The sequence below is a fragment of the Aquarana catesbeiana genome, linkage group LG04 (assembly GCF_042186555.1).
Source record: "Aquarana catesbeiana isolate 2022-GZ linkage group LG04, ASM4218655v1, whole genome shotgun sequence".
Lineage (NCBI taxonomy): Eukaryota > Metazoa > Chordata > Amphibia > Anura > Ranidae > Aquarana > Aquarana catesbeiana.
The window spans coordinates 655,699,697-655,724,846 of record NC_133327.1 but is presented as its reverse complement, the minus strand read 5'-3'; the positions used below and the strand labels follow the sequence as shown (position 1 = coordinate 655,724,846).

Sequence of the window (25,150 nt, the reverse complement as noted above, 5' to 3'; positions counted from 1 at the left end):
TGGGAGTAAGACACTTCCATAGAACCTGTCGTCAGTGGAAGGAGGAATAGTGCCCCATCAATGGTACTGGTGGGAGGAATATTGCCAAGTGTTGGTATCAGTGGGAGGAATAGTGCCCCATCATTGCTGTCAGTTTGAGGAAAATACCCCATTGTTGGTGTCGGCGGAAGAAAAAAAAAAGTGCCTTGGTGGGAAAAAAATAAAATAAAAAAAATATAGTGCCCCAAGGGCCGGATAAAGGCAAGCAAAGCCATCTGACCTGCAGGCCGCAGTTTGGAGACCACTGCTCTAGACTTTTCCAAGGAAGATCCGTGGCTAAACAAAAAACACAACAATGTGGTTTTAAAAGAAAAAGGGTGGTGAAATTAACAAAATTCATTAGCAATTTGCCTACTTCACAGAGGACAGCGCCTAAAACCTATTCCAGTAGCTACTACATTCAAAAGTTTGTTTCTTTGCCCAACCTTTCCACTACTAAAATGATAGCACCACGTGCATTAAGCGGAATAAAGAAAATTCCTATTCAATCATGGGAGGTAGGCTGCTTCTTCGCATTTTTCAAGAGGCAACATTAAAATCATTGCATATGTGCACATCAGTAAAGCTGGCCTTACACTAGTACCATTCCTTCAGTTTTCTAAAAGTCAGTAGGGTTAAATCAACGTTCAATTTGGACCCTAGTAACAAGAAGATTCAAAGAAGCAGGATGGAACACTTTTCTTGAATGAACGAATTTCTAACAGCATATGTCATTTTTGTAGGAAAATTCCATTCATACCAAAATCAAAACGTCAAAAGTAGAATTCCAGAACAAACTTAACTAATCCTAAAAATGCTCCCTCCCCCTCCTAACACCAATTCTATCGAACCTGTGTAAGAAAGAGGTATATACTTACCTGTTTTCAGGCCGCTCAAGTTTGGTCATGTGATCCAGCTTTCGTGTCAGCCAGTGGATGCTGCAGGGGAGAGGAGGGAGCGCAGACAATGGCTGGGACATGGGAGCCTCCCCTTTCCCTACTTTCCTACCTAGTTACCCCCTGAGCTAATGTAATCCAACCACCCCCCTGCCCTAGTACACCTTACCCCTGCCCCAGAGCCACAGCATGCTGTAATATTGACATCCCTTGACCACATTCATTTTACCACTAGCCATGCTTGTACAGCTGAAAGCCTTTCATGAGACCAACTGCACAAGAGCTCAACGGGTCTAGGCAGGAAGCATATGAGTAATTTAAAAGCATAAATGCATTTTAATATAAAAAAGGGAAAGTAAACCCCCCATAAACATTATATATATATATATTTTTTTTTTTATCAAGTTAAAGAATATATAAACCCAACATTTCATATTCCTGATATGTGCCTGCTGTAACATGTACTTCTATGAGAAAGTCTCCTGTTCTCTTTGTATTAAATCCTTGGTGTTCCTGCTAGTACCCCTGCTTTCCTATCAAAAACGGGCCACACTAGGCATGAGAGCCCTGCGTGGTCAGTTCTCTAGCTATGCTGTGAACTCAGCCTGCTCTCCTTCAATGATCAGACTGGTCGCTGACACCCCTCAGCCTGCATAGCCATTTATTGGCAAGACCAGTGTCCTGCTGTTTCTCCTCAAAAAAAAGAAAAAAAAAAAAGGATTTATGTTTTTATACGTATACACAAATGTTTTGCTAATATATATATATATATATATATATATATATATATATATATATATATATATATATATATATATATATATATATATATATATATACATACATACATACACACACACACACATACATAATTATATATACATACACACACACACACTTTAAAGTAGGACTATGGCTTCCCATTAAAGAAAAAAAAAGGAAGAAGAGGACTATGTGCAGCAGTCTATTCATATGACTGGATTGACTGCCAACACACCACAATGGACAGAAAAATAGCCAAGTGACAATTTTTGAAAAGCAGTGCAATGTCCGTGCCTAGTGTTATTTTTCACGCATATTCGTCACCTAGATCAGTGGACTCCAAACTGTGGCCCAGGGCCGAATGCAACCCTTTGCTTGCTTTTATCCAACCCCTGGGGCAATATTTCTTCCATTGACACCAATGATTGGGCACTATACCTTCTACTGACACCAATGATAGGCCACTATTTCTCCCACGGACACCAATGATGGGCCACTATTTCTCCCACGGACACCAATGATGGGCCACTATTTCTCCTACTGACACCAATGATGGGGTACTATTTTTCCCACGGACACCAACGGTGGGGCACTATTCTTTTGAATGACACCAACTACAGGATGCTATTCCTCTCCCTAATACCAAAGATGCATGGTTTACTCTCAATGACGCCAGGACAATTTTTACTCCCAACGGCCACAGTCTGGCCCCTCCAAAATTCTGAAGGACAGTAAACTGGCCTTTCGTTTAGAACGCTTGGAGACTACTGTCCTAGGTCTTTGAATTTGGCGACCAACACATGATGATATGAGCTGCAGAAATCACTGATGATTTCAGGCTGGGGAAAAAAGGACTTGATTGATAGAAATTTCCAACCAAAATTCTTCGGAAAACTCTTATGAAAATTCGTATGTTGATTGAAAGATTTAATTTACTTTTAACATTTGAATTTGGGATTAATTGACTTTACCGTGCTAAAACCACATACACTGTCAATAATGTGTTTGTTTGAGAAAGATATTTTCCAGCTTTCTCCTTTGAATTTTCTCATTGCCGCGGTTGAAATTTGACCCTACTAATTATTAGAAAAAAAAAAAAACAACAAAAAAAGCTTTCTTAGAACAAGCTTTTCTTAAAAAAATTTCATGTGGAATTCCATCAATCATTGGTCAGCTTCCCCCCCCCCCCCCCTCTCACCATAGCCACCTGACTAGAACTGGGGAGCTGTGATGCTTCTGCAAGCCATGTCTAGGTCCCAATCTGCTGCATCTCACCACACACTACCGCAGCTCCCCAATGATGATCAGAGAAGGTTTAAAGCATTTTCCCCCACTTGTCATAGAAATTGGCCCAGGAATCTGGCACAACCAAGAATCTGTGGGAGATAGCAACCTTTGGAGTCACATAAAACAGTAACAAGGAGAAGTTACCATGGGACAATAAAGTCCCAAAAGGGCCACATCTGCTCTCTTCCATGTGGATAAATCAGACCCCCAATTATCCATGGAGTTTCCCAACAAACTGTGCCATTATAGACTACCTTACCGTTCATGTCTCACTCTGTCTCCTCCTGGAAGTGTCAGGAATAGTAAATATTACAACTGAATGACCAGAAAAAGCAAAGCAAGGTTTCTGCCTGGCACGGCGTGCACACACTTTGTGAGCAGATGTGTTATTGTAATGCTGGAAGAATGCCACGTTCTGTCTCTATGCACCAGATCCCAGACTGTGTGGCTAATATGTGTTGTGTGAGTTTAAAGAAACAGACCAGAAGAGGCCTTTATCAGAATAGTAACAGAAATAGGATAGGCAACATTAACGTGACACTAAACTCTGTTTTTTGAAAAAATATTCAAGTTTGTATTCTTAACTCAAGTCCCTTCTATTGCTCTCAGCCTCCTTCAAATCTCAAAACTCCTTTTTTGGACTGCTGTGATTTGACTTTCTTTTAGAGGGTGGCCATGTTCGATCTCCATGGTCCCACTTTGTGTAGGGACGTAGCCACCCTGCCTTGGTCCCACTGTATGTAGGAACATAGTCTCCCTGCCTTGGTCCCACTGTGTGTAGGAACGTAGTATCCCTGCCTTGGTCCCACTGTGTGTAGGAACGTAGTATCCCTGCCTTGGTCCCACTGTGTGTGTAGCCACTCTGCCTTGGTCCCACTGTGTGTAGGAACGTAGCCTCCCTGCCTTGGTCCCACTGCGTGTAGGAACGTAGCCTCCCTGCCTTGGTCCCACTGCGTGTAGGAACGTAGCCTCCCTGCCCTGGTCCCATTGCGTGTAGGAACGTAGCCTCCCCGCCTTGGTCCCACTGCGTGTAGGAACGTAGCCTCCCCGCCTTGGTCCCACTGCGTGTAGGAACGTAGCCTCCCCGCCTTGGTCCCACTGCGTGTAGGAACGTAGCCTCCCTGCCTTGGTCCCACTGTGTGTAGGAACGTAGCCACCCTGCCTTGGTCCCACTGCGTGTAGGAACGTAGCCTCCCCGCCTTGGTCCCACTGTGTGTAGGAACGTAGCCTCCCCGCCTTGGTCCCACTGTGTGTAGGAACGTAGCCTCGCCGCCTTGGTCCCACTGTGTGTAGGAACGTAGCCACCCTGCCTTGGTCCCACTGTAGGTAGGAAAAAAACAAACACACACACACACACACACACACACACACACACACACACACACACACACACACACACACCACACTTTTTTTTTTTTTTTTAATTTACGTAGCATTTCGCTTTAATACTTTAATAAAATGTCTCATTATCTCCTGCCAAAAATCAGCCTTGAGACATAACCTTGCTACACATGACACATCTGCTGGTACCTGACATTCAGCTGTCAGACTTATAAAATAGTCAGTAGCTATAACATTGTAGCTCTCCAGACAAATTTACAACTGCTCAAGAATTTAAAATAGAAAAAAAAAAAAAAAAAAAAATGAAATATTCCTAGAGTTTGTCAATAGCCCAGTTAGAAAGATTCACGCTCTGTAACTGTCCCATCACCAAGGTCAGTGGGAATGAAAGTGAGGTTAAATCCACATTTTGAGCTATCACCAGAACAGGTAGAGAGGGGAAATCTAATGGGGACACTTGCTCCTGTGTCAACTGCATGGATCGAAATTTAGCCCGTTAAGCGGGGACTGGACAAGTTTCAATTCATGTGTAGGTAAGGAGACAATACAGAAGTCCATCTACTATTCCACTTCTGTACAACCGCCCTTAAAGATTTTCACCACTTGATCAGTGTCACCGGCTACAGCCTGCAACGCTGATCAGCGTATTCTGACGGCAGAGAAGTACAATAGCTCAGCGGGGAGGATTCCCCCATTTACATCGAATGTGTGGATGGGGGAATCAAGTTTTTTGTTCAACCTGCTGGCTAAAGGAAAAAACAAAACCTCATCTATGGGCTGCCTAAGAGAGGACATCCCTCACATTGTAAGGAGAACTTCGCATTCATTCCCTGTTAAAGGGGTTGTAAAGGTAAAAATTTTTTCACCTTAATGCATTCTATGCATTAAGGTGAAAAAACTTTTGACAGTACCGCCGCCCCCAGGCCCCCCGTTTTACTTACCTGACGCCTCGAATCTTCGCTGCTCGTCCTCGTCATCTTCATTGCAGCTCAGCCTGGTCGCTGATTGGCTGCAGTGGATGGATTGAAAGCAGCGCAGCCATTGGCTCGTGCTGCTGTCAATCACATCCAATGACGCGGCGCGCCGGGGGGCGGGGCCGAGTGATACAGCGAGCGGCTATAGCCGCCGGCTGTATCACGGGAGCGTGCCCGCAAGCACTCACCACCATGCGAGCCCTCGCATTAAGGTGGTAAATGCTTGCGGGGAGGAGCTGAAACAGCCGCCGAGGGACCCCAGAAGACCAGGTTCGGGGCCACTCTGTGCAGAACGAGCTGCACAGTGAAGGTAAGTATAACATGTTTGTTATTTAAAAAAAAAAAAAAAAAATAACTTTACAACCCCTTTAAGTCTACAGGACGGGAAGTGGAAACTCTTATATTATTTTTTTTAACAAAACAGCAGTTTTAACCCTTCCCTACTCCACTCAAAATAAAAGAAAAAAAGGAAATTTTGGCTTAAGATATTTTAACACAATCATTTTTGTTTTTCAGAGCCCCTCCACCTAACGGCCACATTACCTGTTGATTCTGCCAGTAGATTCATCATTTTTCACTAACCATCAGTGCCACCAATCATTGCCCATAAGTGCCACCTATAAGTACTCATCAGTGCTGCTTTTCAGTGCCTCCTCATTAGTGCCCATCAGTGCAGGAGAAAAATAACTTAGTCGATGTCATAAAATTTTGTAAATAAGAAAAAAAAAAACCCCTTTCTTCTTTTTTCAAAATTTTCAGTCTTTTTTCATTTTTTTTTTAGCAAAAAAAATAAAAAAACTCCAGTGGTGGGTAAACACCACCAATGGGAAGCTCTATTTATGCGAAAGAAAAATTTCATATGGGTACAGCATTGCATGACCGCACAATTGTCAAAGTGCAACAGCACTGAAAGCTGCAACTTGGCCTGGGCAGGAAGGGGTGAAAGTACCCGGTATTGAGGTGGTTAACAAGGCGACAACCCTGTTTGTTCTGCAGTGAAATTGCGCAGCAACACGTTTGCCCTGTGGAGGAAGTGCTCCTGATTGGGAGAGGACTGGCAGCCCACAGTGTGTATTTATTGTTATAAAAAAGGCTAAAGTCATTCCAAGATTGTGTCCTAATCGAACGGTGCTATGCTAATATTTTGCATACAAATAGTACAATCGATCACAACACAACACACAGTTGTCTGATCATACAGCAAAGGCTCTTCCCGTCTCACCCTAAAGCCTCCCCTTGTCAAGTAAACTCAATTATAATCTTAGCTGAATAACAAATGTGTGATATAAAACAAGCCAGTTACATCACTACATATGACTTTACTTCATTTCCATATCAAAGAAAATCTGAGAAAAGCAAGGAACAGATTGGAGATTTAATCCCTACAACACCAGGCAGAGTGAGACCCAAACAGTTCTGCATGTCATCTGCTAACATCACAAAAAAAAAAAAAAAAAAAAAAAAACCACGTATACGTCCCAAAGAAGTCTTCTCTTTTTTAAAGTGGTTGTAAATTCTTGTTTTTTTTTTTCCTAAAAAAAAAAAAAAAAAAAAAAAAAAAAATTAACGTACGTTATACTTACCTGCTCTGTTGCAGTGGATTTGCACAGAGCAGCCCGGATCCTCCTCTTCTCAGCTCCCTCTTCTGTGATCCTGGCCCCTCCCTCCTGTTGAGTGCCCTGCAGCAAACAGCTTGCTATGAGGGCCCCCAGAGCCAAGTCACAGCTCCCTGTGTCCATCCTGACATGGAGCATGACTCGGCCCCACCCCCCCATCTCTCCTGATTGGCTAGCTGACTTTGATTGACAGCAGCAGCCAATGGCGCCACTGCTGTGTCTCAGCCAATGAGCAGGGAGAATCTCGGACGGCTGAGACACTGGGACATCGGTGGACAGAGAGGGACCTCAGGTAAGTGTTAGGGGGGCTGCTGCACACAGAAGGTTTTTTATCTTAATGCATTAAGATAAAAAAAAAAACCTTCTGACTTTACAATCCCTTTAAGTCCAGATGAATCTTCATCACTTATGCCGCGTACACACGGTCGGACTTTTCGTCTACAAAAGTCCGACAGCCTGTCCGACAGACTTCCTGCGGACTTTCGGCGGACTTGCAGCAGACTTTCTAACGAACGGACTTGCCTACACACGACCACACAAAAGTCCGACGGATTCGTACGTGATGACGTACACCGGACTAAAATAAGGAAGTTCATAGCCAGTAGCCAATAGCTGCCCTAGCATGGGTTTTTGTCCGTCGGACTAGCACACAGACGAGCGGATTTCGGGGTCCGTCGTAGTTACGACGTAAAGATTTGAAGCATGTTTCAAATCTAAAGTCCGTCGGATTTGAGGCTGAAAAAGTCTGCTGAAAGTCCGGAGAAGCCCACACACGATCGGATTACCAGCCAGCTTTAGTCCGTCGGCGTCCGTTGGACTTTTGTAGACGAAAAGTCCGACCGTGTGTACGCGGCATTAGAAGGGCTCATTCACACCAGACTTGTTGGGCAACATTGCCCAATGCAGTCCTAATGCATAGAGAAGACTTATGTCCTATTGCTTCAGTTTCACTATCTTGGTGTGCACTGAAAAAAAAAAAAAAGTTACAATTTTTGCACGCCAGGTTCTGCCGCGCTGCTGTGCACTGCATTACACAGCAGTTAGTGGGTAATCAACCAAAAATGTATTTGCATCCTGGTGCTTCATCAGGGGGCTGGCTGTCTCCTCCTGGTTCTGACAGCCGACCCCCTTATAATCCATAAAAATATAGTCAGGCATGAAATGGAAACTAAAAGCGCCGGTTTGCACTCCGACCGGAAATTACATCTTTTCTGGACGTTGGAGCGCAGGTGAAGTGTAAACTAGCGCTTTCAGTTTCCATGAGTATATTTTTATGGACGTGTGTGCACAATTTTACATCAAACCTGAATTTACTACACTATGAGAGGTTCCTTTACATCTTCCCTTTGCGAGTGAGGTATGCACAGAATCTCTTAAGAGGTGCAGGAGATGGTGGAGCTCAGTTGTCTATATCAGGGGTCTCCAAACTTTCTAAGCAAAGAGCCAGTTTACTGTCCTTAAGGCTTTAGAGGGGCCAGACTGTGGCCAGTGGGAGTAAATAATGCCCCAACAGTAGTGCCCCATTGTTGGTAGCAATGGAAGAAGAGTTCCCCCATTGTTGGTAGCAATGGAAGAAGAGTTCCCCCATTGTTGGTGTCGGTTGGTGAAATAGTGCCCCAAGGGCCAGATAAAAGGCAAGCGAAGGGCCACATCCAGCCCCTGGGCCGCAGTTTGGGGACCTAAGTATATTGCTGGTGGATCAAGCATATGATATCTGTTTGGGGAAACACTTGCTTGGAGATAACTTATGATTTTGACCTTCTTTGAGAAAAGAAAGGATTTATTTCAGGTGAGTGCGGTGTGTTTCTATCTGGGAGAAGAGGAAGAGCACTTTTTTTTTTCATGGGTGTCACTATGATTTTAACACATTTTTGTTCATTGCTTCTGTATTTAATTTACATAAAGCACTTAATTTGCACAGTTTTCCATTAACTTTATTACACATTTGCTTTATTATTTATCGGAGGTATATTTGTATTAGATGAGCGCGGTCCAGTCTTCAAAATATCCTCCTTGTACAATCAACTTCAGGTCAAGCAAAACTATGTAATGGGAGGACCTAACTAAACTATCCAATCAGTTCATACCCAATCAGGCAGGCCCTTTCACTACATACCTGTAGGTAGATCTACCTAAAGTTGATTGTTCAAACAGACCATAGATGTGCGCAGCCTATTGCATTAGGGTGTGCACCCCAAAACTCAAACATGCGCGAGTGCATTTAAAATATATAAAACACACACACTAAATAAATGTAAAAATTGTATTATGTAGTAGGGCAGTGGATGGTGTCAAAAATAAAATATATTTATTTATTTTTTTTTTTTTTAGGAGGTTTGGTGAAATATCAGCAGGGGGTGATTAGGGTGTGCCAGGGCACATCCGTTACACCCCATGCGCACACCTAGGAAACAAGACTGTAACCTACAGTATGTGGCGAGCTTAATCCAATCCCACCTCAATCTCCAATCCCACTGGCTGTCAGAAAACGCTATGCAGGAACATATAACCCATCTCATCTACTGAGAAATTTCCTGTCTCGTGCTCTTTAATAAAGCCTTATGCAATTGTTATGACTAGACTGGAGCTTTGGTGACCCACATACATAAGATTTGCCTTCAATTCAAGCTAAACCGATTTTGAAGTCTGAAAAGCCAAGTTTTGATTGGACTCCATGAATCATTGCCCATCTCGGCTTTTTGAATTGAACTAAGCAGTGTTTGCACAATCTATGATGGGAAGCAGATGATTACAGCTGCCAGTCCAGCACCCGACACCTCTCTAACCACAGCCTAAGAATACAATGCACAACGTCCCTGCGGTTTGCTCATGTCCTCACTGGCCTCTTCTCATGTATACACAGAAAAGCAGGAAGATCCAAGAAAGGTCATTATCTGACATAAGGATTTCCTTCAACTCATGGCAGCCAGGGGTACAATGGCGGAGGATGCAAAGGGTCATTTTTTTTTTTTTAAACGCAGACCGTCAAGTGGAACTCAAATGAACGCAGACAACATTTTCTTTAGCCATTATTTTTTAAATCAAGCTATTTAATGGATAATTATTTAATAACATTATGTAGGAGTGTTTAGTTAGTATGAGAGAAAAAAAACAAAAAAACAAAAAACATACACCACCACCACCGCACACACAAAACACAACACAAAAAATAAATAAATAATGTGTGGGATTCCCTTTATCATCTAATCAGACTCTCCCAAACATGTTACATTTGTGCTGTAAAAATGACAGCTGCATTCCAATTGGCTGCCATAGGCACCAGACACTTCTCGTCCGTGAACTTTAATGGAATAATACCAGAATTATGATAGTTCAATCAAAGAGGTTCTGTATAAGCACACCAGTCGATTCTGTAATCTGTATGCTTCCTTATAGGCCTCATGCACCTGGGCTATACAATGTAAAATTCGGGTGTATTTCCCCACCTGGGAGCCACAGGTGTTGCATACAGTTACCCATAGATATCAAAGGATGTACATAGGTATACGCCAGTACTTGCGTAAACACGAGCATGGGTACAGACACTCGACTTACATCCATAAGAATGCGCATTTGTGCAAGTACCAGCGCATACCACATACAGCCTTTTATTTCCATAGACAGCTGTATGCAGAATTGGTGGCTTCCAGTTGGGGAAATACGCCCAAATTTTACATTTAACAGCCCCAATATTTGCTGTATACTATATTAAATTTAACCATACATTCTCAAAAATAACACATCAGCTCTCAACAACCCTCATTCACCAAAGTAGCTGAAATAAGAACTGTCAGTACTGCCCATAGATGTGCGCAGGGGATGTGCCAGGTGTGCCTGGGCACACCCTAATCACTACCGTGTGGCGTACATTCCCCCTGCTGCCTGGACCCGGTGTCATTTAACGGCCACTTCTTTTTCTGATAGCGAGTGATTGGTACAGGTCACTCACTGTGTTCATTCATATATGAAGCCAAGTAAACAGTGTTTACCAGGCTTCAGTTTGTCAATGAACAGGAAGCCGCTCTGTACAGAGCATTTCCCATTCATTCACTGTCCAGTGCAGCTGAGGCTGTGGAGAAAGGGGCTGGGGAATCTCTGTCCTCAACCCCTTTCTCTGTTGCAAAAGTGAGACATCAGGTCTCTGTTTAGACCCGATATTTTACCAAAGCCCCCATTGGGGCTCCTAAAAGAATTGTAAAAAAAAAAAATAAATAATAATAATAAAAATGAAAAAAACTACAGACACTGCCCAACTAAAACCATCTATGTTTAATACATTTCAAAAGGTTTGTTTACATTAATAAGTTTGTGTGAGAGTAAAATATATATATACACACCACTTATTAATGTCAACAAACATTTTAGAATGTATTAAAAAATGGATGGTGTCAGTTGGGCAGTGTCTGTAGGTTTTTTTTTTTCATTTTTATTTATTTATTTATTTTTTGCTTTGGTGTGCACACCCTAATGCAATAGTCTGCGCACACCTATGGTACTGCCCCATCGCAACCAGATTCTTCCAATCACGCTGTCATTTTCCAAGGCAGGCTTATATTTGACCATTTGCTGTACTGCAGCACAGCGAGTTCTCATTTCAGACACAGTGACAAATACAATCTACTACTGTGTCAGCAATTGCTACCATGAAAGCCTCCTAGAAACACTGAAAAAAAAAAAAGAATAAATTTGAGAATAAATTCATTGATGCTTTTGTCAATACACACAAGGGATAGCGTTTGTCTTCCTGAAATAGTGATTGGTGGATTTCCATTACTTTCTCATTGGAAGGGGCGGGCATAATATGGACGCAGACCGTGCAGCTGCACAAGGGTCCATTTATACTAGACGTGGGTCATATGGTTGATGGAGGCCCCTGTCACTGTCATGTAGACCTGAACATGGCACACTTTTATCTAGCTGTCAAGGGATACCCAATGAATGCAGTTATTTCCTTGACAACTAGTTGCATGGAGAGCCCCAAAGCTGGTCTTACACAGGGCTCTTTAGTGATTCTGTCCACCACGGCTCAGTAGTTAAAGTAGTGCACCATACAGAGCTGGCCATACCCATAAGAATGGCCAGATATGGATTTAGCCATGTGTGAATGGAAACTCTCCCACTGCAGGCTATTGTACATAGACTTCAGCTGATTGGCTAAAGTCACTTTTCGACTGGCTTTATTTTCTGACTGTCTCTTTTGATTTCTCAAAGTTTGTCGGGTCGGGTGGCAGGATCACCCAGAGCTCGAATTTGGCCTGATTCACAATAATCGACTGACATTCGAACAGCATATGGCCAGCTTAACTGTGTAGGTCACAAAGACCCCAAAGCACGTTTCATACATTTCCGCTGATCAGCTGTAACTGTATCCAGCCCTTACCATACATACAGATTTTATGGATAAAACAATATCATCATCATCATCATCATCATGACAGATTTAGTAAAGTTTGCACATGTGACCGAGTTGGAAAGCCAAAATGTCACCTTTGTACATGTGATGGGGCAGGGAGACTGAAGTGTAAGCTCTGCTGGGGTTCAAGGGTCTATATAATGGGTGCTCAACCTGTGGCCCCCCAGCTGTTGCAGAACTAAAAGTCCCATCCATAGGTGTGCGCAGCCATTAAAGTGTGCATCCCAAAGCTCGAACACGCATGTCTTTCTCTGCAGCCTCAGCTGCACTGGACAGTGAATGAATGGGAAGTGCTCTGTGCGGAGCAGCTTCCTGTCCATTCACAAACTGAAGCATAGCAAACAGTTTACTATGCCTCAGCAATGAGTGGACACAGCGAGCGAGTGTTTTTCGCTGTGTTCATTTAGAACAGAAACTATTTGAGGGCCAACAAGGAGGGGGAGAAGCCTGGGAGGTAGGGGGAATTGGCAATTAGTGATCATCTTTCGAACAGTCTGGAAACTCATTAGAATTTGGGCCGATTTTGGGACTCACTTCTTTGGGTTGAATTTTGGAACACTGGTAATCAGAGTGCCAGAAAATGGCACTTTGGCAATTGGAGCCCTAATATCAGGAAGATTGATGGAACCAGTATGCTGGGACTAGTAAGTTCCACTAGACCATTACTTTTTTGGTGGTCCAGTGCCTCCAGCAGCAGCTCAACCCTCAAACCTCTCCCATCCATGATGCAGGGGCACAGGAGGACAAGCAGAAATGTGTGGCCAAGTCATTCCCCACCAGCTGCAGATCTACAAATCCAACTATACACCATACTTTCTATGTGTGCTGTAGATCCTGACCACAAATTACATCTACAATGAATTCTTAGGGGACAGCAATTTATATCCCCATTTGATTGGGTTAATTTTATGAATGTTTTCAGAACACCCTAGAAAAAGGACAAATTGGCACTCAGAGTGCTCAGAGATAGCACTTTGACACCTGGGAGTGGGATCATAACATCAAAAAGGTTAATGGAGCTCAGTACACTAGAACTTGTAGCTCCACCAGGAGTAAGAGCAGGAATGTGTAGATATGTCATTCCCCACCAGCAGAAGATCTACAAAACATGCATCAAAACACACAGCCAGAGGGGCTGAATCCGGCCCGCCAGGCAATTTCATGTGGCCCTCGCACCTCTCCTGCAGCTTAGGCACCCTCCTCATCTCTACCATGGCTCAGCAGTTGGAAACAGAGGAGGACTGAACGCCTTCTGCAGATCCTGTGCTGGCTCCTGACTCCTATGGTCTTAAGCATTCAGCAGACTCTGGCAGCTGACTTCAGCCCTCCTCTGGTCCTCCTTCAGACCCTGCACTTTCTGCTTCCCAGCTCTGCCCCCAGCTTCTTTCTGGAAGCAGGACAAGGTAAGGGGGTGCACTGTGATAAAAGAGAGGGGGGGGGACTCTTGATTTCTGGTGGTGGGGTGCTCTGGACTTCTAGTCTTACAGATACAACTGGCCTATTGAGGGCAACCAAATGCTTATGTGGTCCACAATGAAATTAAGTTTGACACCAATGATCTACAAGTTCAAAAGTACAGTGCTGCCTATGTGCACTGTAGGTCCAAACCTCAAATAGCGTTCTACAATCAACTTTTGGGATAAAACTATTTCTATCCTCATTTAATTGGGTTCAATTTTTGAATGTTTTGGGAGTAGAACACCAAAAAGGACAAACCGGTAATCAGAGCACCTGGAGATGACATTTGTAACCATAACATCAAGAAGGCTGATAAAGGCAAGCATGCTGGGATTTGTACCGTGGCTTTACCAGCACACACATGGGGTAGTTAGCCATCAGTTTTGTTTTTTTTGGCAGCCTAGTGCCTCCAGCAGCAGATCACCCCTCCATCATCAATGCCCCCAACCCCAAAAAGAGGACACAGGAGGAACAACAGGGATGCGTAGTCCAGTCAATCCCCACCAGCTGAAGATCTACAAGTCCAACAATACCACGGTGCCTATGTGAGCTGCAGGACCTGTCCTTAAAGAGCATTCTACAATAAATTTTTGGGGTAAAACAATTTCTATCACCACATCATTGGGTTGGATTTTGGAATGTTTTGGGAACACCCTGACAGAAGCTCAAACTGATAATCAGAGTGCTTGGAGGTGACACTTGGACCATAACATCAAGAAGGTTGATGAAGCCCAGTACGCTGGGACTTGTAGCTCCACCAACAGTAAGAGCAGGAATGTGTGCCTGTGTCATTCTTCACCAGTTGAAGATCTACAAGTCCAATAGTAAAATGATACTTATGTGTGCTATAGGTCCAAACCACAAACCGCATTCTACAATCAGTTTTTGGGGTACAATTTCTGTCCTCATTTCATTGGGATTTTGGAATGATTTGGGAACACCCTGACAAAAAAAAAGTCAAACTGGTAATTAGATTACCTAGGGATGACACTGACACTTGGGACCAAAGCACTGTGCAGACTGTTGGTGCTATATAAATCCTGTATAATAACAACATCATTATCAAGAAGGCTATTGGAGCCCAGTAAGCTGGGACTTGTAGCTCCACCAGAAATAAGGAGAGGGAATGTGTGACTGTCATTCCCCACCAGCAGAAGATCTACAAGTCCAATAGTAAATCATTTCATTGGGTTGGATTTAGGAATGTTTTGGAAACACCCTGACTAAAAGGTAAAAGTGGTTATCAGAGTACCTGGAGATGACACTTTGACACTTGGGACCAAAGCAATGAGGAAACTGTTGGCGCAAAATAAATCCTGTATAATAACAACAACAACAACAAGGGGGCTGATGAAGCCCAATATGCTGGGACTTGTAGCTTCACCAGGAGTAAGCGGAATGTGTGCTTATGTCATTCCCCACCAGCTGAAGGTCTACAAGTCCAATAATAAGATGATAGTTATGTGTACTATAGGTCCAGACTGCAAATAGAACTCTACAATCAATTTTTGGATAAAACTATTTCTGTAATAGTTTCTTTGGGTTGGATTTTGTAATGTTTTAGGAACACCCTGACAAAAAAGGTCAAACTGGTAATCGGAGTACCAGGAGATGACACTTTGACACTTGGGACCAAAGCAATGAGCAAACTGTTGGCGCTATATAAAATCTGAATACTAATAATAAAAATAATAACAACAACAACATTGATGGAGCCCAGTACGCTGGGACTTGTAGCTCCACTAGGAGTAATAACAGGAATGTGTGTTTATGTAATTCCCCACCTGCATAAGATCTACAAGTCCAATAGTAAAAAAATTCTATCCTCATTTCATTGGGTTGGATTTTGTAATGTTTTAGGAACACCCTGACAAAAAACATCAAAGTGGTTATCAGAGTACCTGGAGATGACACTTTGACACTTAGGACCATAACATCAAGAAGGCTTGTGGATCCCAGTTCACTGAGACATGTAGCTCCACCAGGCCACATCTAGGGTATCTATCAGTTTTAGTGGCTCCAACAGCAAATCACCCCTCCATCCTCAATGCTCCCCCCACAGGGGACACAGGAGGAAGCAGAGGGATGTGTGGCCGTGTCAATCCCCACTAGAGGATTTCCTCCACACTCCAGCAGTATAACAATAGGCTTAAGGCCATGTGTGTGCAGCCCAGGCAAGCCTGCCCCATCTGTCTTACCCAATCCTCGAAGTGCCGGCTCCCATTCTGCAGGAGATCCTCGAACTGGATGGTGCAATTGGCCACAAAGTCATCGTAGCCGATGGGGGCATCGTGGAAGACGGCCAGCTCGATCTTCCTTCCATTGCAGACGTCGGTGGAGAAGTCATCGTGCCAGGCTGGGCTGTTGGTCTTCTGCTTGGTGGAGGTCTGGCCGATCCTTGAGTCGTCCACATTGACGGCGATGTAGGGGTCCAGAAGGAAGGTCTGGGGTCGGGGCCCCACCGCGTGCCTCAGGGACCAAGCTGTGGGCTTCAGGTTGACAGCCTCGCAGATCCTGATCTTCAGCAAACCATTGAAGACCACCATGGCGAGCGAGGGGTTAACAGGGGGGAGGGGGCGCGAGATCCACCACCTCTCAGCTTGCAGCGATCGATGGAGATCCGATGGGATCTGCCTGCTCTCTTCCTTGCGACTCCCACTCAATCCAGGGCTGATTTCTAACGGAAAACAAGGGGGACGTCCTCCTCCTCCTTTTGCAGCTTCCAAGGGCTCTGGAGATCCTCATGTAATCCCGGCCGGGTGGAGGGGAGGGGGGTTACTGCTGACTCCTCTCTCTCCCTCTCTCTCTCTGTCTTCTCTCTCTACCTACCGTCTCAGCTGATCCATGCAGCAGCAGCCGCCGAAGTCCTCCTTCGGGTCCGAGGTCAACACAGTAATCTTCCTCCGCGCACAACACGGCACGGCCAAAAAAGCAGGGAGCTCACATCCGCATCAGGACTGGGGTCACCTCCCCAGGGACGCCTCCAGCTGCTCCCATGCAATATACATGAGCCTGGGCTGGGCCGGCTGCAGAAAGCCTTGGATCCAGTGTGCAGATTCCTGCTGGATGGCAGGCTGCTGCTGCTGCCTAAAGAGCTTGTTGGTGCTGATCAGCAGCGACACCCAACCCCTCCTCCTCCTCCTCTCTCCTTGTAATGCAGGAAATGCACAGAAGACGTCAGAGTGTGCTGCTGACACATACAGGCAATGGAGGCTTCAGCAGCTCCTACCTAGCAGAGTGTGTGTATTGGGGAGGGGGGAGGCTGGCAGCCCTGTCCCTGGTTGGCTCACATATCAGGGCAGCAGCAGGCCACTTTCACTATTTAAATAGCTAGTTAGTTACCTCTCTGATCAGGTATGACATTTCCTCTGCCAGGGAAGCAGGGCACTGTGTTGTAGCAATCATCAAAAAATAATACAATGTACCTTTTGGAATGCAAAGCTTAATATTTGGGTTTATATATGTGTATTAATATTTTTGTATTCATATCTGTATTTATATTCGTGTATTTATATTTATATCTTATGTATCAGGTTTGACATTTCTTCTGGGGAACTGTGTTCTGCCAAGGATCAAAAATGATACAGTGTTGCTGGTCTGTTGGAATGCAAATCTTTATATTTGTGTATCTATTAAAATCTGTGTATTTATTAATATATGTGTAATACTAATTGTATATTTATATCTGTCTATTTAAATTCATATTTGGGTATTTATATATTATCCTATGTATCAGGAACTATGTTGTAGCAATATTGCTGATCTGTTGGAATGCAAACTTTGTATTTGTGTATTAATATCTATATTTGTATATTTATATTTGTGCATTTTTATTTATATGTGTGTATTTATATATTATCCTATATATCAGGTATGAAATTACCTCTGGGGAACTGTGATGTAGTAAAGATCAAAAAAGATACAATATTGCTGATCTGTTGCAATGCAAAACTTTATATTTGTGTATTTATATTTGTGTAATTATATTTATAGCTGTATTTATATTTTTATTTTATGTATCAGGTTTGACATTTTCTCTGGGGAACTGTGTTCTGCCAAGGTTAAAAAAAATGATACAATGTTGCTGATCTGTTGGAATTCAAAACTTCATATAACGCCCAAGATAAAGTCTTATGATGACAAAATGCATTGGGCGTTGCTACGGCGCATGACGTTATCGCGCAGAGTGATCGCAGCCATCTTGCTGGTTTGAGACATTTTCAGTTACTGATGACATGTCTCTTTTAGTGTGAATATTGTGAGTGTATGGGGTTTATAATAAATGTTATCACTGTTAACTATGAACAAGCTAAGTATGCTCTTAAAGTGTTACTAAACCCAGGACCCCGCATTCACTATATCTGGTTTCCCACAGTACACAGAACACTGAATTGCAGAAGTTTTAGTCAGGGCCGATCCTAGGGTCACAGACGCCTGGGTGCAGAAATATTTCTGGCGGCCCCACGTGGGCGTGGTCATCTTACTAACTCCTCCCCTTTACAAATGTTTTTATGGCAACAACTTAAACACAGAGATGCTCCCCTAAGAAGTCTTTGTTACCCTGGGATCCTCCCATGATCTTGTAGCCTCCCTGACGGTTTTCCCGAGTGTGGCTCGGGGTTAAATTTCAGCACCATTAGCGGTAACCCTGAGCCACACTCGGGATTACATTGCAGGATCCTGGTGCTGTGTTACATACTTTGTCCCCAGGATCCTGCGATGTCCCCCGCTGTGTCTGCGGGCTCTGTCCTCCTCCGAAGTCTCTCTGTGCTAGGCTCCGTTCCCTGCGAGCGTCGCAACGCACCGGGGCGGAGCCTGGTGGCAAGTTCAAAAAAGGTAAAAATCATAACACATACAGTACTGTACTGTATGAAATTATTTCACTTCCCTTTTGTCCCCAGTGCTTTGTCCAATGCCCTGCATGCAGTTTTATATTATATATACTGTTCTTTCTGCCTGGAAACTTGAGATTGTCCATAGCAACCAAAAAGTGTCCCTTTACATCAAAAGTGGTTTTAGACCAGCTAGAAAACAACAATAGTAAATTAGAACACTTGCAGGATTGAGCGATAGTGAATCGTGGGGAAATTTATTTTATTATTTTATTATTTTTTTTAATTATTTATATTTATGTATTATATTATAATTTATGTTTTTGTTTTTCAAACTTCATCATACCCGGGTTATCTACTAGACTCTTGGTGGACAGATTTAAGTGTGTTATTGCTAAGAATTACAGGCCTACAATATAAAACACCAAATTTCCATGCAAAATAATTGTACCGCTTTCAGCACCTAAAATCCAAAATAATCATACTGCCAGGGAGGTTAACAATTAAAGAAAATACAGGAAGAGAGTGTACTAATGGGACCTGGATGGGGGTCTCTCTGATGCACACAGAGAGGGCTTCTGTTACAGAGTCTGTTAGAAAGAGCCCCCAGACATACTGCAGACATACTACAGGAGATGGTCAGAGACTGCAGATATGATACAAGAAATGGTCAGAGACATGATACAAAGACCAATGCATCTAATTCAGCCTACCAGTGCCCATCAAATGGAGCCTCATCAGTTCCTACCAATTGCAGCCTACCAGTGCCCACCAAATGCAGCCTTATCAGTGCCAACCAATTGCAGCCTGCCAATACCCACCAATTGCAGCCTACCAGTGCTCACCAATTGCAGCCTACCAGTGCCCATCAAATGCAGCTCAATACTGCCCACCAATTTCAGCCTACCAGTGCCCACCAATTGCAGCCTACCAGTGCCCACCAATTGCAGCCTGCCAGTGGCCATCAATTGCAGCTTGCCAGTGCCCACCAATTGCTGCTTGCCAGTGCCCCTGGATCACATAGAGCGGCGATGATCTCCTGCTGTCATGGAGCTTGGATTTGAATCTCCCAAGCACTGGTCTCAGCGGATGCACTATTAACCCCCAACATTACCCCCTACACTCCACAAATGCCCCCCGCCACATACACACTTCACAAATACCCCCCCAATTCACAAATTACCCTCCCACTTCACAAATAACCCCTCTTCACGAATGGCGACCCCAGTCACCCCATTAAGAACTTTGCTCAGCCTCTGTGTGGTGGCTCACTCACCTCTCCTCCTGGCAGTCAGCTAGTGGCCTGATTTTCTGCCTCCTGTGTCCTCACCTCCTATCAGGTGCACCACGATCTTTCACCCCGAGTGGAGGCCCGATGGGTGGCAGCAGGACCCTTGATCCGGGGCCGGGGCGGGCGCAGCTTCCAGGGAGCTCATCGCTCGCTCATCAATGGGCGTATCCTCCCTCCGCTCAGTTCTCTCTATGCTCTCCTGTACTATGCATGCTGGGCTACAGCAGCATGTGTGGGAGAGGACACAGGTGACAGAGAAAGCTCCCATCTGCTGCGTGCTGCCACATGTGACCATAAACGTGCTCTTCCCTAGTGATCCCACTGTGTGTGTGACACAGACAAGGCCAAGGAGAGGAGGAGGGAGGGGAGCACTCTGGCGCTTTGCCCCACCCCCACCTCTGCGGTGCCTCAGTGTGGTGCACCCCGTGCACCCGCCCAGGATTAGCCCTAGTTTTAGTAAATATAAACTGCTAAATACCTTTTCTCATCAGCAGTATATAGCATTCTTGGGACTATCAGTGTATGGTTAAAGCTTGTAGAAGGAGTTTTTGTTCTCCTCTGATTGTCCTATGAGGTTAAAGAAACCAAGACCTTCTGTCTGGACATTGCTGATTGGCCCGGTGCTGGTCATATGCACTCTCCCAGGGCAAAAAAAAACTTCTCTAGCAATACACACCAAACTGAGATTGTGCAGTTTACCCCCAAGGCTCTCTTCTATCAGGAGATGGATTGGGTACAGTGGAAGAAGGGGAAAATCAGAGAAGACAGGATCAAACAGCCTTTTTTACACAATGCAGGGGATTAAGCCCTTATGTTCTACAGTAAGTATAACAAGAAGGCTTTACTGCATATACAGACTGATTTTACTGTTCTGGGTTTAGTAACACTTTAAAGTCACAGTCTAAAAATGTCCTTCCAAAGCACTTTTCTACTTTCCCAGGTCCAATATAGGTGGGCAACTCCAGTGATGTGCCCTCTGGATTGTAGTTCCTCTGTGGTGTTTCCCTCATGCCAGTGAAAAATCTCGAAAGAAAAAATACTATATGGTGTAATATGTCTAATATAATCAATCTAACAGAATGTGTTTATACTGAGCTACATCAAATAAATCTTCATTGAATCCAAATGTGTTCATTTATATATACTGTATACCCTTACACTCAGGTATCTCAGATAGAGCCTTCCATAATATTCCCATGCAACTCTTGCTGTGTATCTCAACCTCTCCTCCAGAAGGATTCCTTCCCTCCACACCTCAATATGATATTTTGGAAGCTCCAAAAAAAACAAAAAAAGGCTAACAGTGTTATGCTGTAACAAAACTTGATTCACCAGCTCAAAATCACATGCCCTGTACACATATATGAGCATCGATCACTCTAAGTACCTTACCAAACATAAGGTTGTTAGTACGTCCTCAAATAATCCTCCCTAATGAGAATCCCACGCTTTCACATCCAAACAAGAAGCATAAAACCTCCAAAGAATGAAAAATAAAAATAGTGTAATACTGCTTTAAATGATAAAGTTGTGCAAAGTGCCAAACCACTCACATGGTGTCGCATTTTCAAGTGCTCAAAATGTGAAGTACAATCACCTGGTACACCTATGGTTACACCATGCACCTTACTAGAATGTTATAAAGTAAGAGCTGTAATCAATACTTCTTCCGATCCTCCATCCTCCAATTTCAAGACTCACTCATGCAAGATAACAAAGAAGGGCCCATAGTACAGCAGTGAGGCTGGATTCACACATGTCCATCTGCAGTCTGCAGTCCAGAGTCCGGTGCGTTTCTGTTCACCGGTTCAAGTGCAAATTTTTGCCTGAATTCGCACCTGAACTGGAACCAAAAACACACAAGACCCCTTTCAAATCCACATCGTAACTGTCCCGGACATGTGTGAACCGGCTCCATTGAGATCCGGTCACATTCACATGTTATGCGAATTGGATGCAGTTAAAAAGGCATCCAATTCCTATATACACTATATTGTCAAAAGTATTGGGACGCCTGCCTGTGCACGCACATGAATTTTAATTGCACCCCAGTCTTAGTCCATAGGGTTCAATATTGAGTTGGCCCACCCTTTGCAGCTATAACAGCTTCAACTCTTCTGGGAAGGCTGTCCACAAGGTTTAGGAGTGTGTCTATGGGAATGTTTGACCATTCTTCCAGAAGCGCATTTGTGAGGTCAGGCACTGATGTTGGACGTGAAGGCCTGGCTCGCAGTTTCCGCTCTAATACATTCCAAAGGTGTTCTATTGCAGCTGGTGCTCAATATTTTTTTTGGGGGGGGGGGGGGCGGCAAATCAACAACAACAATCCACCCCCCACGGGAGATGGACAGGAATGTGGTGGCGATCAGAGGACTCCTTACCTTAGGAAGGAGGTAGATCAGGTAGACATGGATCTGTACTGCAGCCATTGCTTTTCCTTTCAGGCCGAACAGGAAGTGGGTCCTGACTGAGACTTGATTGGCTGGGAGTCCTAAGAATCCCTGGCCAATCGGGCCTCAGGAACTGCTTTCTTATGGGCCAGGAGGAGAATCAGGAAGACAATAGGGAATATTAATTTCAATAAATAGTAAAGTAGTTAGTTGCGCTTATATTATCCTCATATTCCCATTATAATTAGTGAAAGGTAATCAAAAAATACCTCTAAAACACCTCAAAATGCTCTTAATCTGAAAATTCTTATAAAGTTTAAAGTGGAATATAAATCAAGCTTATCCCACCATTATAAGCGTACTTTACTATTTATTGATTTTATCACTTATTTTAGTTGCAGCTATATTATTTGGCCATCTCATATTAACCATTTGGTTTCCGCAGCAGGAATTTTTAACCACGTCAGCGCTTGAGCTTTTCTTATATTTTCTTATATAGCGAATATTAATTTGCTATTGTCACACAAGTGAATGGGCTCGGGGCGCAGTGCCCTTTTTTGAAACCAATTCGAGCCTCAGACTCTAATCATGTGCTTCAAAGATTAGGGGGCCGGACATATGGTCGGGGGGGTGGCGCCCGTGCGCCCCCTATGGACGGCCCGCCACTGCACACTCCTAAACCTTGTGGACAGCCTTCCCAGAAGAGTTGAAGCTGTTATAGCTGCAAAGGGTGGGCCAACCCAATATTGAACCCTACGGACTAAGACTGGGGTGCCTTGGGGGACGGGGAGACCTGTATATAATGGGTCCAAATCCAGTGCAGCGTTCCCCTACACCAAAAACACGGTATATTTATAAGTTGGATTAATCTGTTGCATAACTTACGGCACATGTGAATATATGTGAAGATATGCCTCGTAGTATTCCTGCTTAATTAATTGTGATGTTACAATATGTATCTGACCTTCTGTGGCTATATATACCCGATTGACTTGTAAAATGTGTTTTATATTAATAAAGTTGTTTTTTTCCAAGTAAAAAAAAAAAAGACTGGGATACCATTAAAGTTCATGTGCGTGTAAATGCAGGTGTCCCAATACTTTTGACAATATAGTGTATGTGAACCCAGCCTAAAAGTAACAAATACAATGTTTAATGTGCACAATCTAATGACAAATAAACACATGTAAAAAATGCCTAAAACCACAGTTGAAATGGCCACCACAGCACTTCGATGCGTGTTGACATCACTTCCCAGATACCTGAAGGTAAGGGTGTATATATATATGAACACATTTGGATTCAATAAAGATGTATTTGATGTAAGCGCAGTATATTATATATTACATTGATTGTATTAGACATACTACACCATGTAGCATTTTTTCTTTCGGGGGTTTTTTCACTGGCATGAGAGAAACAATGCAAAGGAGCTACATTCAGAGGGGACATCACTGGAGTTGCCTATCTATATTGGACTTGAGAAAGTAGAAAGTCCTTTAGAAGGACATTTTTGGACTGTGGGTTTAAGAGCATACTTAGCTTGTTCATAGTGAACACTGATTTAGTTTGTATGTTATTCCTCCATTGGCATTGTGGGGTTCTTTCAGCTGCTGCTATAGCCTTGAGGTGAACATTGTGATAGCCCCTGGTGCACTGATTTGTCCAGTAGTGTAATGTTGAAGTGATTTTACTACTACATCATGAGGAGGTTTTGTTTCTCCTTTTGACTTGTATTGTATGGCGGCTTGATATTTGAAGCGATCATCTGTGAGTGAAGAATATCTGCAATCTACAGTCTTCATACAATTTGGCTGGAGCCTGGTGATGCCTATTGTTCATTTGAGCGCTGTTTGACCGCTTATAGCCTAGGTGGTCTATAGCTTGGGGTAAGAGGCTCTATGTGCTATGGTGAAGGTGGAGGACCCCCTTCCCTCTATTGGCACTATCCTGTGGTGTTTTTTATACACATGAGGTTCCTTCTAACATATGGCCTTATTGAACATTTTGTATGGACTATTGTGAAGGACTCTTTTCCATATGTATCCAAAGGTGTTATGATCAGGTGAGACAAAAATTTAATTATTTTACCTTAAAGCGGAGTTCCACCCAAAAATTAAACTTCTGCTTTAAGGGAAGGTGACCCCCTGACATGCTACATTTGGCATGTCATTTTTTTGGGGGGGGCGGATACCAGCTCCAGCTCCCACTTCCTCCCGGCGCACCGCGGCACCGGAAGGGAGTTCACCTCTCCCCCATCCCTCTCGGCAATCATCTGGGACACGTTACAGGTCCCAGATGATTGCCTGGCCAGTCACTGGGTGCCCGGCTGTGAACCACAGCCAGGCGACAACAGTTACAATGCTGGCGCCGCAGAGAGGAGGGGGAGACGAGCAAGGCTTTGTTTCCCCGCATTGCTGGACCCTCTGACAGGTACGTGTCCTATTATTAATAGTCAGCAGCTGCAGTATTTGTAGCTGCTGACTTTTAATTTTTTTTTTTTTTTAAGCGGAACTCCGCTTTAATACCAAAGGATATGTCTGGTGGAAATCCAATACAGCTCACCATCCAAATACCACCATTCCTACAGTAAAGCATGGATGGGGTAATATCCTGTTATGGGGGGTGGTAGTATCTTGGTATGGGGGTGTTTCTCTGCAGCAGGGACTGGAGCACTTGTCAGGATAGAAGGAAAAATGGATGAGGCAAAATACCGTCAAATTCTTGAGGAAAATCTGCTGCCCTCTTTCAGAAAGTTGTCAATAGGAAGAAGGTTTACCTTCCAACATGACAATGACCCAAAGCACACAGCAAAAATTACCACTCAGTGGTTGAAGGAGAGAAATGTAAATGTTCTTGCACGGCCTAGTCA

At 43.8% G+C, this 25,150-nt stretch overlaps 1 protein-coding gene across 2 annotated transcripts in view; it reads right to left on the bottom strand.

The window, feature by feature from the left end:
- The window catches only part of PRKCE (protein kinase C epsilon), a 523,002-nt gene extending 505,990 nt beyond the window's left edge, over positions 1-17,012 (bottom strand). For both annotated transcript variants that reach the window (XM_073628484.1, XM_073628485.1), the window contains exon 1: positions 15,964-17,012. In XM_073628484.1, the coding sequence (XP_073484585.1) occupies positions 15,964-16,311 (348 nt within the window). In that variant the 5' untranslated portion in view covers positions 16,312-17,012. The remainder of the gene's footprint in view (positions 1-15,963) is intronic.
- Between the last annotated feature and the right edge of the window lie 8,138 nt (positions 17,013-25,150).